Here is a 12914-nt window from a genome sequence, read left to right on the forward strand (position 1 = left end):
TCAAATCTAACCTTAGAATTCAAAGCTTGCAGCAAACATACAGAGCAATAGTTTTAACCATTCAAATTATTTTTCATTCAAAAAAATGTATACATTTGGTTGATCAAGACAACATCCCCTGTGATTTTTGTCGAGACAACGGTGTCTCATACACACATCCAAATATTATTTCCAAGCCACACCAGTGAAGAATCATTTATATTAGGAAATGTACACCGGTCTCATTCCCTTCTCCCCCCTACTGTGAACCACTTGGCCATGCCCTAGATTACCCTGTGACCTCATCAGTCTGCAACAAGTTACCTCTACTGTGTCCATCTGAGTGTTCATTTAATATTTAACTGGACATACTGTTATTTTACATAATAGAATCACAATTTCAAGCCTTTTTCTAGTTTCCTTTATTGAACAAGACAGTAGCTTATTCTTTAGAATGGGAAATGACTAATAAAGCATGGAGAACTACTCTTTAAATGGTGACAAATAACCTATTTATTATCTTTCTGACACCTGTGGTATGTTTCAGTTAAAGGTCTCCGCTGTGTAAATTTTCCTCCTGTAATGCGTTGGAGACATTGTACATAGTTGTAAATAAATATCCCAGGACGTTTTGCACCCTCCTCTTTGTACTAGTCTAAACTTGCGTAGAATGTGGGGTTCTAACAGCAACGAGACGGTGCGCTCGCTGCAGGTGATGTAACAACGTCACTTTTTTTATTTGTACAATGTAGTTGAATTGTGTACATATTGTTGGAGCAGCTATGGGGGAAGGGGTTTGTTGATGCTATCGTCAGTGCTGTAAAAGATCCAGTACTTTCACCTCTAGCTGTGTTGATTTCCTGCAAAAACAAAGGCGAGAAAATTAAAAAAGACTAAACTGATAAGAAAAATTCTAAATTGTTATTTTCTACAGTTGCATGTACAGAGAGCGCGAGAACTGCTGTTGTTCCTCAGAGATTATGTTCGTAAATAAAATTCTGAAATATTTCCTGTTTTCTGCTTTTACTTTGTCCTCATTCATACACTCTTAAATATGCCTTGTGTCATTCGGGAGATGGGCACGTCTATTTTAGCACCATGCCAACACGCGCACACAGTTTCTGAGCCAAATGAGGAACTTTAACAACAGTTCATTTTTATTAATTAAGATTGGTTAGCATATTTATCACAGGCAAGTTAAGTTGATAGAATACCAATCACATGTCACGTAACACTTTACACCTATGTATACTTTATTTGGCAGGGACAATGTTCAACAAATCATCAGTCTGAGTATGAGAAGGGATGTGTTGCACCAGATTTCATTTACATTTTAATTTCATCCCTATATTTAATCCCTGGTTTGTCCCAAAGGCCCTCAAAGGCAACATTCAGGCTTCTGTGGCATCAAAGTGGTCAACTGAAACCAATTAGAAAACTGTCTATACATGGGTAGCGGAAACACTGGCTCTTATCTTTTACTTGGCTAGTAGGAGGACGCCTGGAAAAGTGTGTGTTTAGGCTGATATTTAGATCTATGATCATGAGGGGTTTTGACTTTTGAGAAAAACTTAGACCTGTGGGTATAACAGGCCTATTTTTTGCCATGCAAAATGACCAGTAGATGCCATTATATTTGTTGACACAGAAGTATTTATAGTAGGTTACTTATGAGCCAGATATGAAGAGGGTAACCATTTGAAATCATACAAGCGTTTCCATTGACAGTGACACATCCACACCAAAATATAATTCCAGTAGGCCTCTTCACCCCACCTGTTACCTGACTCCTCGAGCAGTGTTTGGTGACCATGTTAAGTGAATGACACCGTAAACATTGATTTGACAACCCGATCCCTTCTGCCATCCTCTAAATAAAGTTAAGAAATATGTCGATCTGTCAGTGCGAAATAGGCCTAGGCCACAGTGCGTACAAACACTGATCTACGAGCAGATAGACTTCCCACCAATGACACTTCGGTTACTCACCGACCTGCCCACTTGGCTGGAGTTGTGCTATCTCATCTAACCTATCCTGCCATGCCCAGCGGTGTGTGTGGATGTCCAACACTACTGACTAACAGCTGTCTCGGCATTGTCTCTAACAATGGACTTTGAAACGAAGATTTATACCAAAATCGGTGGATATGGACGATATAACAGAATTGTTTCCATATTCAGCTGGTTTCCGAATTTTGCTGTGATGCTGAATCTTTTTTGCGACGTTTTTTACACCCTGATTCCCGGGTCGTACCACTGTAAACCCGACCCGACCCTTTTACCTTCGGGTTTTCTTTTCAGTAATTATTCCAGACAAGGGTATCTCAATTTTGCCATACCGTGGGTGAATGGTTCTGGACTGAGTCACTGTAAACTTTATAAGTACCCTAGAAACGTCTCCAACTTCATAGACAGCATTCCAAAGGAGATAGTGCCATGTACGAGAGGATGGGAGTACGACCAAGCTGCTGCGCTTCAGAGCAACTACGTGACAGAGGTAAACAAATATATACTTGGATTCGATGGTTTGTGGTTGTTTTAGGAGAGTTTGTGCTTTTGCCAGATTAGCAATCATTCGTGTGCTAGTGATGTTTTTATGACGACGCATTTACCTTACCTGATTTGGTTTACAAGTAGCCGCCTTTTCAGGCTAATGTGTAAATATCTTTGCCAAGCCCTGTCGAATGTTATTCATCCATTCAAAGTCGGCTACTCAAAGTACATTTGGGTTTAGCCTATTACTTTGGGGTTTGCAACTTTTTAATTCCCATTTGTGTTAATTGAGCTTGCCCCAGACAGATTGCTGGGGCTAGAGTTGGTCATCAATAGGCCTACTCTAGGATACATGGTGTTTTGGTTATGTGCTGAATTTGATTACCAGATTTCAACAACAAAAAATCCTATTAGCACTATTTATCAGATCACATTAGTCTGTTTTATATAATAATTACATAACGAAACTGCTGTGCAGAGCCATGAAATATGGGTGAATGTGTGATTATGTGATGATAGCAGCACAACAGGAAATGCAGGGACAACCATGTTCTTCCACCCTGATGGAGTTGCTGGGAAGATATGTCCTCAACAGAGCACATGAGGGGTCAGTCTAGGATGAGCATTCATCTTTCTGTACTGACCCTTAGCCATCTCATAACCAAGGAACACTCGAGTTCAACTGAATTTATTTGGCTCTAAGGGAACCCTTTTCATATTTCTTACTACTAGGCCTATATTCTTATTTCAGACTAGCACAGTCAATGCCTCTCTAACGCTGCCCTGTTTTGCGTCTTGGGAAAAGTTAACTAAATGTTGACTTATTGCACCTGGACAAACCTCACCAGCGATTATAATATCAAAAAAGGGGCAGGCCCATCCCACTGCAAATACTGGAACGGGATTATTGGTATACAAAAGTATCAGCAGTTACTCAAATCTGCAGACACAAGGCAAATACTGGTGTGCGTGTGAGAGAGACAGGGTGTGCGGGCTGTACAGGAATTCAACAAGGCAAACAGTAGTCCTGATGTGGTGTATTTTCTCGTGCATGTTTCCCTGGCAACCAGCCCCTCCCCCTGCTCCTGGATTTCCTCTCCATGATGTCACAGGACGTTTGTTCATGTCCCCACAGGGGTATCAACATCATACAGCAGGGATGGATGTCCTTCTGGCCCTGATTTTTAGCGGGTGGGATGATAGGGACAGATCAAGAGATGAAGCAAGGGAGGAAAAAGGAGCAAATGAAATTATTAGATGGGGGAGGGAGGAAGAAAGAAAGTGTTAGAGTAGGGTGAAGAATGGTGGAAGGCACAGGAAACCAAACAGTGCAGTGGCTCTAATGTGATAAACCTATCTGCAGTCACTCTTATTCAATCAGGAGATGATATCTATCACACAGCTGAATTCCTCCTCCTTCGCACAAGGATTTCCATTGCCCTCGTGTGTGTGTGTGTGTGTGTGTGTGTGTGTGTGTGTGTGTGTGTGTGTGTGTGTGTGCCACTGGCCTTTAATTCTTACTTATATAATAACAAGGGATAATGGAGCTACAGTCTCAAACATTTTCCAAGCATGTTTATTAACAGTCCTTAAAAATAGGGTATGCTCAATCTGTCCCTGGAATTTCTCTACCCTGGTAATGCAATCCTGGATGAAGAAATAGGCCACCCATTATGTCATTATTTCAGTGGCTCCATTGACTTGGCTCTTTTACCTCATTCCTAACTATGTGGCAAAAGGGTCATTCCATGTCATTTCAGAAAGCCATGACACCTGCCATCTCAGATTGTTCTGAAATCATTTCTGTAGTTAGGAACAGATAAGATTAGCCTTCCTGAAACATTATTTTATTGAAAATAATTTTATCTCTGAGAAATTAAGCTAATCGATTGCAACCAAATAGTTACTATATGAATCCTGTACATTTAAAATTGCCAATTTGGGTCAAATCAATTATATTTCAACAAATAATGTTTCAGGAATGCTAATCTATTTTTTTTAAAAACATTTTTACCCCTTTTTTCGTGTTATCCAATTGGTAGTTAGTCTTGTCCCATCGCCGCAACTCCCGTACAGACTCGGGAGAGGCAAAGGTCGAGAGCCATGCGTCCTCCGAAACACGACCCTGCCAAGCCGCACTGCTTCTTGACACTGCTCGCTTAACCCGAAAACCATCTGTACCAACATCGTACAGCACAAGGAGTCGCTAGAGCGTGATGTGCCAAGGACATTCTAGCTGGCCAAACCCTCCCCTAACCCGAACGACGCTAAGCCAATTGTGCGCCGCCTCATGGGTCTCCCGGTTGTGGCCGGCTGCAACACAGCCAGGGATCTAACCCGGATTGTGGCCTCCCACTTAGGAGGCCACTATCTTATCTTTTTCTAACTACAGAAACTATTTCAGAACAATCTGAGATGGTGGGTGTCAATCCACTTATTGCTCTTTTTGAGGTGGAATGACTCACCATCTCGCTCTCTCTCTCTCTCTCTCTCTCTCTCTCTCCGCTCCACAGTGGAACCTAGTGTGTGTTGACTACTGGAAGATTCCTCTGCAGCACATCTGCTTCATGACAGGGTGGATTGTGGGATATGTCCTCCTGGGCACAGTGTGTGACTGGTAGCTACACTTCTGCATTTTGTGTGTGTGATGTTTCTGTTGTATTTTTGTATAATTGTGAACTACAATTGTATTAATTTCACCACACATATTTCATGTTTATGTTATTGATGGTATTAGGCTGTTATTAATGTTTAATATGTGTGCATGGGAAGCTATGTGTCTTTTCTCTATGTTCAGGTTGGGTCGTCGACAGGGCTTCCTGCTGTCTGTGTCTCTGTCCGGTCTGTTAGGAGTAGCTGTGTGTCTGTCCAACAGCCCTGTAGTGTTTCTGCTGCTACGCCTGTCTCAGGGCGCCATGTTGGCTGGGGTCTTCCTATCCTCTTACCTCACCAGTAAGTACACTTGACTCACCCTACTAACATTATTGGGCACAGACAACAGCACAAAGGGCAAGAAGGTAGAGACAATAATGCATCACGCAAAGCAGCAACTGTCCATGATGGCAGGGGAAGCTGTACAGATAAGTCATCCAAAGGGCTTTGACTTTCCAAACACAGAAGAAAGCTAACACTATATGATGCCGTCTCCTTATTAATTCAGCCATTTACGTAGATAACTAGCAAGTGTAAATTTGAGGGTTGCGTTAATGCAAAATGCAAGCGTTTGTCACCCAGAAAATAAATATAAAACTTATAAGAAATATCTTGCTGCGTTTTTTATAAACGCAGATCTAAAATGCTTCTTATTGTAATTTCTGCTCTGTATCAGACACATTTTGTGCTTCAGTTGCACTTTTCCACTCTGGGAATTCACCAATGGGCATTCTTTCAGCAGACAGCGCTCTGACTGATGTGTAGCTGCTTTTCTCCTGTACTTTTCTCGGTGTAGTCGTCTACTTTTCTCTGGTAAAATGCAATATTAACTTCAAGCAAAAAACTTCAAGCAAAAAAAAAACTTGCTTTTTCATTGTAAGCTCATTCACTTGTGTGGCTGCCAGCCAAATAGCGTTGCGCACTTTCTGAATGTGTTGCACAAATGTATTTTCTGTGAAGGAAAACAGTAGTGGTTTAGTTAGTAGTTGCACGGCCCTGATCACTATTGAAGCAAAAAAACTGTTGACTTTAAATATGAAACACGACCCCTGTCAATTCACAGCTCAACTCAACTGCTCCTGCTTTTTCCCCGCTGTGCAATTTACAAACAAACACTTAACTGGCTCAACTGTTCTGGGGAACTGCGGTAAGCTTCGTAATGTGAAAGGTGAAATGAAGAACGCGGTCAGCTTTATTTCCTAAAGTATTGCAAAAGTTGACTGCAGGTATTTACTTAAAAAGCTACAAATGTAAATTTATTGAAAAACTTTGGTATTGACGGTATTAAAAAAGCCTCCTGTGGCTATTTCTAAATACCCCGGTATACGGTATACCGCCCAAGCCTAGGGCAGTTACTGGTATTGTTCTTACGTCAGCGCAGTGTATTTCTGTGAAATGTAATCACATTTCCTCTTCAAAATGTAATATAATTTGTGAAATGGTCATGTGGATCATATTGTAGATTTCTGTATTCTGGACAGTTCAGGTGGGAGTTCTACATCCGACTTTGTTTAGCTGAATTAAAGCAGTCGGCAAAATATATTTAAATATATTTAATAGCAGTTTTTATTACTTCTCACTCAGAAGTGTGTCAGTGGCTAACATCTGTTGGATAAGTATCGACCAAACCCATATATCAGAAGGTCCCACACAAAGTGCTTCCCTTAGCGTTGTGTAGGGACAATGATCTGTGGGAAGCCAGGACGAACTCATTCTCACAATTTCACTAATATCATCAAAATCAATCAATCCTAGCACATTTTTGGGTTCATTCGGTAGTTTTTACCTGATTTAAGTAGAAACATGTTAAAAAATTGTAAGTACCATGTAAAAAAAGAAAGGTCCCTTTTTCAGGACCCTGTCTTTCAAAAATAATTATTAAAATGCAAATAACTTCATAGATCTCCATTGTAAAGGGTTTAAACACTCTTTCCCATGCTTGTTCAATGAACCATAAACAATGAATGAACATGCACCTGTGGAACGGTCGTTAAGACACTAACAGCTTACAGGTGTTCGGCAATTAAGGTCACAGTTATGAACACTTAGGACACTAAAAAGGACTCTGAAAACCACCAAAAGATAGATGCCCAGGGTCCCTGCTCATCTGTGTGAATGTGCCTTAGGCATGCTGCAAGGAGGCATGAGGACTGCAGATGTGGCCAGGGCAATAAATTGCAATGTCCGTACTGTGAGATTCCTAAGAAAGCCCTACAGGGTGACAGGACGGACAGCTGATCATCCTCGCAGTGGCAGACCACGTGTAACAACCCCCTGCACAGGATTGGTACATCCGAACATCACACCTGCGGGACAGGCCCCATTCTCTGCTGCCAATGACTGGAACGAACTGCAAAAATCACTGAAGCAGGAGAGTCATGTCTCCCTCACCATCTGTCAGAGCAGCTCACATATCACTGCACCTGTACATAGCCCATCTGTAAACAGCAAATTCAACTACCCCATCCCTATACTGTATTTATTTATTTATCTTGCTCCTTTGCACCCCAGTATCTCTACTTGCACATTCATCTTCTGCACATTCTACCATTCCAGTGTTTAATTGCTATGTTGTAATTACTTCGCCACCATGGCCTATTTATTGCCTTACCTCCCTTACCTCATTTGCACTCATGGTACATAGACTTAGATTTTTTTCTACTGTATTATTGACTGTATGTTTGTATATTCCATGTGTAACTCTGTGTTGTTGTGTGTGTCGAACTGCTGTGCTTTATCTTGGCCAGGTCGCAGTTGTAAATGAGAACTTGTTCTCAACTAGCCTACCTGGTGAAATAAAGGTGAATTAATAATAATAAAATAAGGTAACGGATGGCAACAACAACTACCCGATTTACACCAGGAACGCACAATCCCTCCATCATTACTCAGACTGTCTGCAATAGGCTGAGAGAGGCTGGACTGTAAGCTTGTAGGCCTTTTATAATGCAGGTCCTCACCAGACATCACCCGGCAACAACATCGCCTATGGGCACAAACCCACCGTCGCTGGACCAGACAGGGCTAGCAAAAAGTGCTCTTCACTGAAGAGTCGCAGTTTTGTCTCACCAGGGGTGATGGTTGGATTCGCTTTTATCGTCTAAGGAATGAGCGTTACACCGAGGCCTGTACTCTGGAGCGGGATCGATTTGGAGGTGGAGGGTCAGTCATGGTCTGGGGCGGTGTATTCACAGCATCATAGAAATGAGCTTGTTGTCATTGCAGGAAATCTCAACGCTGTGCGTAACAGGGAAGACATCCTCCTCCCTCATGTGGTACCCTTCCTGCAGGCACATCCTGACATGACCCTCCAGCATGACAATGCCACCAGCCATACTGCTCGTTCTGTGCGTGATTTCCTGCAAGACAGGAATGTCAGTGTTCTGCCATGGCCAGCGAGAAGCCCGGATCTCAATCCCATTGAGCACCTCTGGGACCTGTTGGATCGGAGGGTGAGGGCTAGGGCTGTTCCCCCCAGAAATGTCCAGGAACTTGCAGGTACCTTAGTGTAAGAGTGGGGTAACGTCTCACAGCAAGAACTGGCAAATCTGGTGCAGTCCATGAGGAGGAGATGCACTGCAGTACTTAATGCAGATGCTGATTGTTACTTTTGATTTTGACCCCCCTTTGTTCAGGGACACATTATACAATTTCTGTTAGTCACATGTCTGTGTAACTTGTTCAGTTTATGTCTCAGTTGTTGAATCTTGTTATGTTCATACAAATATTTACACGGTAAGTTTGCTGAAAATTAACACAGTTGGCAGTGAGAGGACGTTTCTTTACTAGTTTATAATAGTTTATATTACTAAAACATAAGTTGAGAAAAATACTGTTGCTGCTTCCTGTTGTCATGGTGTCAAAACACCAGTTTTAAATGTCCAAATTCATATCAATATGCTGAAATAAGTTCTGATGTTGAAGACAATAGATTTTTTAAAATGCTCCCTATACACACGTCACTTGTATACTGAACAAAAATATAAATGCAACATGTAAAGTGTTGGTTTCATAAGCTGAAATAAAATTTCCCAGAAATCTTCCATAGCTACAAAAAGCTTACTTCTCTAAAATTGTGTGCACAAATTTGTTTACATCCCTGTTAGTGAGCATTTATCCTTTGCCAAGATAATCCATACACCTGACAGATGTGGCATATCAAGAAGCTGATTAAATAACATGTGCACAGGTGTACCTTGTGCTGGGGACAATAAAAGGAAACTCTAAAATGTCACACAACACAATGTTACAGATATCTCTAGTTTTAAGGGAGAGTGCAATTGGCATGCTGACTGCAGGAATGTCCACCAGAGCTCTTGCCAAATGCTCACCTTCGATGGCCACTGTCATGCTGGAGAAGTGTGCTCTTCACGGATGAATCCCGGTTTCAACTGTACGGGGCAGATGGCAGACTGAGTGTATGGCGTTGCTTGGGCGAGCGATTTGCTGATGTCAACTTTGTGAACAGAGTGCCCCATGGTGGCGGTGGGGTTATGGTATGGGCAGGCATAAGCTACGTACAAGAAACGCAATTGCATTTTATCGATGGCAATTTGAATGTACAGAGATACCGTGACGAGATTTTGAGGCCCAATGTCGTGCCATTCACCCGCCTCCATCACCTCATGTTTCAGCATGATAATGCATGGCTTCATGTCGCAAGAATCTGTACACAATGCCTGGAAGCTGAAAATGTTCCACATGGCTTGCATACTCACCAGACATGTCACATTCTGAGCATGTTTGGAATGCTCTGGATCAACGTGTGTGAGAGCTTGTTCTAGTTCCTGCCAATATCCAGCAACTTCACAGAGCCATTGAAGAGGAGTGGGACAACATTCCACAGGCCACAATCATGAGGCAAATGATGGTCACACCAGATATTGATCCATGCCCCTAATTCTTTTTTTATTTTCTTCGGGTATCTGTAACCAAAAGATGCATATCTGTATTCCCATGTGAAATCCATAGAATAGGGCCTAATTATTATTATTTTTGACTGATTTCCTTATATTAACTGTAACTCTGTAAAATCTTTGAAGTTGCATTTATATTTTTGTTCATTGTATTTTGCTAAATTAGTACCTTAACTGCTCACCCATCAACAGTTACCAAAGGTCACTCCAGACTGAAATTGATTAGCTTGTTCTACTTTAATCAATAGCACACACAGATTAATCAATCATGTCAATATTGCATAGAAATAAATGGAACTGAGACAATTCGCTGCCACTACATGTCATTTGCATTCTTCTAAAAGTACTGCAAAGCTACTGGTAATTAACCAAAGTTACGGGAATCTTCAGTCATTTTGGTAATCTATCGTAACTCTGGTCATTTATACTTGGATAACTGTATTCATATATAGTTTACATTTTTTGTGTGTCAATATTGTCCATATGGTTAAAGAGAAGATACTTTTTCATCAGACTATCTAATTAAATCAAGCATTATTTTCAATTAACTCTTCCAACTATTGACTTTTTTCTCAACTGTTACCAGTTTCACGTCAATACATTGAGAACAAATACATATTGACGTTGTAAAATTTTTTTTTAAAAGAGGCTGTGTGGCATTCCCCCATACTTCCCATAGCAACCTGGTCTCATAGACTCGACATAACATAGTATAAGTAAATCGGAGACACTCAAATGAGTATGTTATGTTTGGTATGGTTACATAAGACAGAAGGCAAACAAAAGCAGTGTGGATGGGTGGACTGGGCATATAACGCGAACGCCTAACATCTAGCAACCCAAAGATTGTGTGTTTGAATCTCATCACTGACAACTTTTGATTTTAACATTTTCTACTACTTTCTATTTTTTAAGCTACTTTGCAACTTAGCATGTTAGCTAACCCTTCCCCTAACCTTAACCTAACTCCTAACCTTAACTCCAAACCCAGCTAAAGTTAGCCACCTAGCTAACATTAGCTACAACAAATTGGAATTCGTAACATATTGTACGAATTGCAATTCGTAACATATCGTACGAAATGGATGATGGATAGCCACAAATTAATAAATACCATACGAAACGTGTCATACTATTTGGAATGACCCGGATTTATGTTTGTTACTTCCAGGTTGACCATAGCCCTCTATTGCTGCTATGGGGGTTAGAAAGTCCTTACCTTATGTCCCATGATTCCACAGGGGTTTCCCTCTGTTGCCAATAAACATCAAGGATCACTGGAGGGAAAAGTGATTGGGGGATGTTAAAGGGGTAGGGGAGGGTGACAGGTTAGGGGTTGTGGTCCCATACCCGGGTCACCGGGTGCCATCTTGTTGCACTGCTGTCTTATTAGGGTTCAAAGGGCACTGGTTGGAACACACAGCCTGGAGCCAAGCTGAGCATTACTTATTCACTGACTCTCTCCTTCCCCCTTTACACCCCCTCCCTCTCTCAGAGATGGCTTGAGTGTGAGGTAACTCAAGGCTCTCTGGGCTAGGCCATCCCTAGACCAAGAGTCGTCCCCCTCCCCAGTGTTGTTCCATTGTTAGGGGGTTTGGGGTTTTCTTGCTGTAACCTTCCTGTGATTGTGAGCTAATTGTGTGAAATGGTGTGTTCTTTGCTGAGTGAAAGCGGTCAAGCAGTGCTCCATGTGTTTTTAAGACCCTTCTGTGTGTGGGAGTAATGGTGCTAGATACAGCCTGAGAGGGAGGCCCACCGCAGTCTTTAACACAGCCACACACACATTTGCTCTTCTTACATTCCTCTAAGGTCACTGGTTAAATGTTGGTTTTAGGCTGTATTCTGGAGGACTGCCTCTGTGATCTACTGCCAGGGAGTTCTTCAAATGGGGAGTGGGGGAACAATAGCAGGACAGAACATAATGGAAGAAAATGTGTGTTTTTTCCCTTTGTTTTCTCTGTGAGGGGTTTTGAAGGAGAATAACTAGGGCATTGGAGTTTAGGTCAAAGTAGAGATGAATTTCACACCACACAAATGGTCACAAATAGTTTTATTTGCATTTTCCTTCTCTCTTTCCTCTATCTCCTTCCTTCATCCTCTCTGCTTCTCCCTTTGTGTTCTCCAGGACTGGAGCTGTGTGACCCTCCCCATCGTCTCATGGTTGAAATGGTCAGTGGTTTCTTTGCCGTCGTGGCAGAGCTCTTGTTGCCAGGGCTGGCGGTGCTGTGTCGTGATTGGCCAGTTCTTCAAGCAGTGGCAACCTTGCCACTGCTCCTGTTGCTCTCCTATTGGTGGTGAGTCTGTCATAAGCATTCTTCAATCCAGCCCGCGAGACAATTATTATTATTTTTTTTACAATTGTTGTTTTTTGTGTGTTTTTTTTTCTTATACATTTTGTGATATTGTCAGGAGAATTCTATACTCATGTTCATTTACCAATTCAATTAAGTTACCCTTAGTCTGTTATATCAGGATTTGTAAGATATTGATAGAAAAGGAAACCAAAGTTAAATGTTTATTCACGGGAACGTTCTGAAGTCAAGAATACAAATCAATTCATTTTATACTGACTTCTCACGCCCACACATACACACAAACATACGCACACACATACACACAAACATACGCCCACACATACACACAAACATACACACACACATACACACAAACATACGCACACACATACACACAAACATACGCACACACATACACACAAACATACGCACACACATACACACAAACATACGCACACACATACACACACACATACACACACACATACACACAAACATACGCACACACATACACACACACATACACACACACATACACACAAACATACGCACACACACACACACATACACACAAACATAC

The 12914-nt window shown here is 41.6% G+C and overlaps 1 protein-coding gene across 1 annotated transcript in view; it reads left to right on the plus strand.

The window, feature by feature from the left end:
• The first annotated feature begins 667 nt into the window (after nt 1-667).
• LOC110526308 (putative solute carrier family 22 member 31) overlaps nt 668-12914 on the plus strand; it is a 23070-nt gene continuing 10823 nt past the window's right edge. Inside the window, 4 exon segments of the mRNA XM_090238530.1 lie at nt 668-2476; nt 4986-5089; nt 5270-5424; nt 12166-12334. Coding sequence (XP_090094656.1) covers nt 2087-2476; nt 4986-5089; nt 5270-5424; nt 12166-12334 — 818 coding nt within the window. The 5' untranslated portion in view covers nt 668-2086.

Source organism: Oncorhynchus mykiss, chromosome 6 (assembly GCF_057628025.1).
Source record: "Oncorhynchus mykiss isolate SJ-2025 chromosome 6, ASM5762802v1, whole genome shotgun sequence".
NCBI classification, from domain to species: Eukaryota; Metazoa; Chordata; class Actinopteri; order Salmoniformes; family Salmonidae; genus Oncorhynchus; species Oncorhynchus mykiss.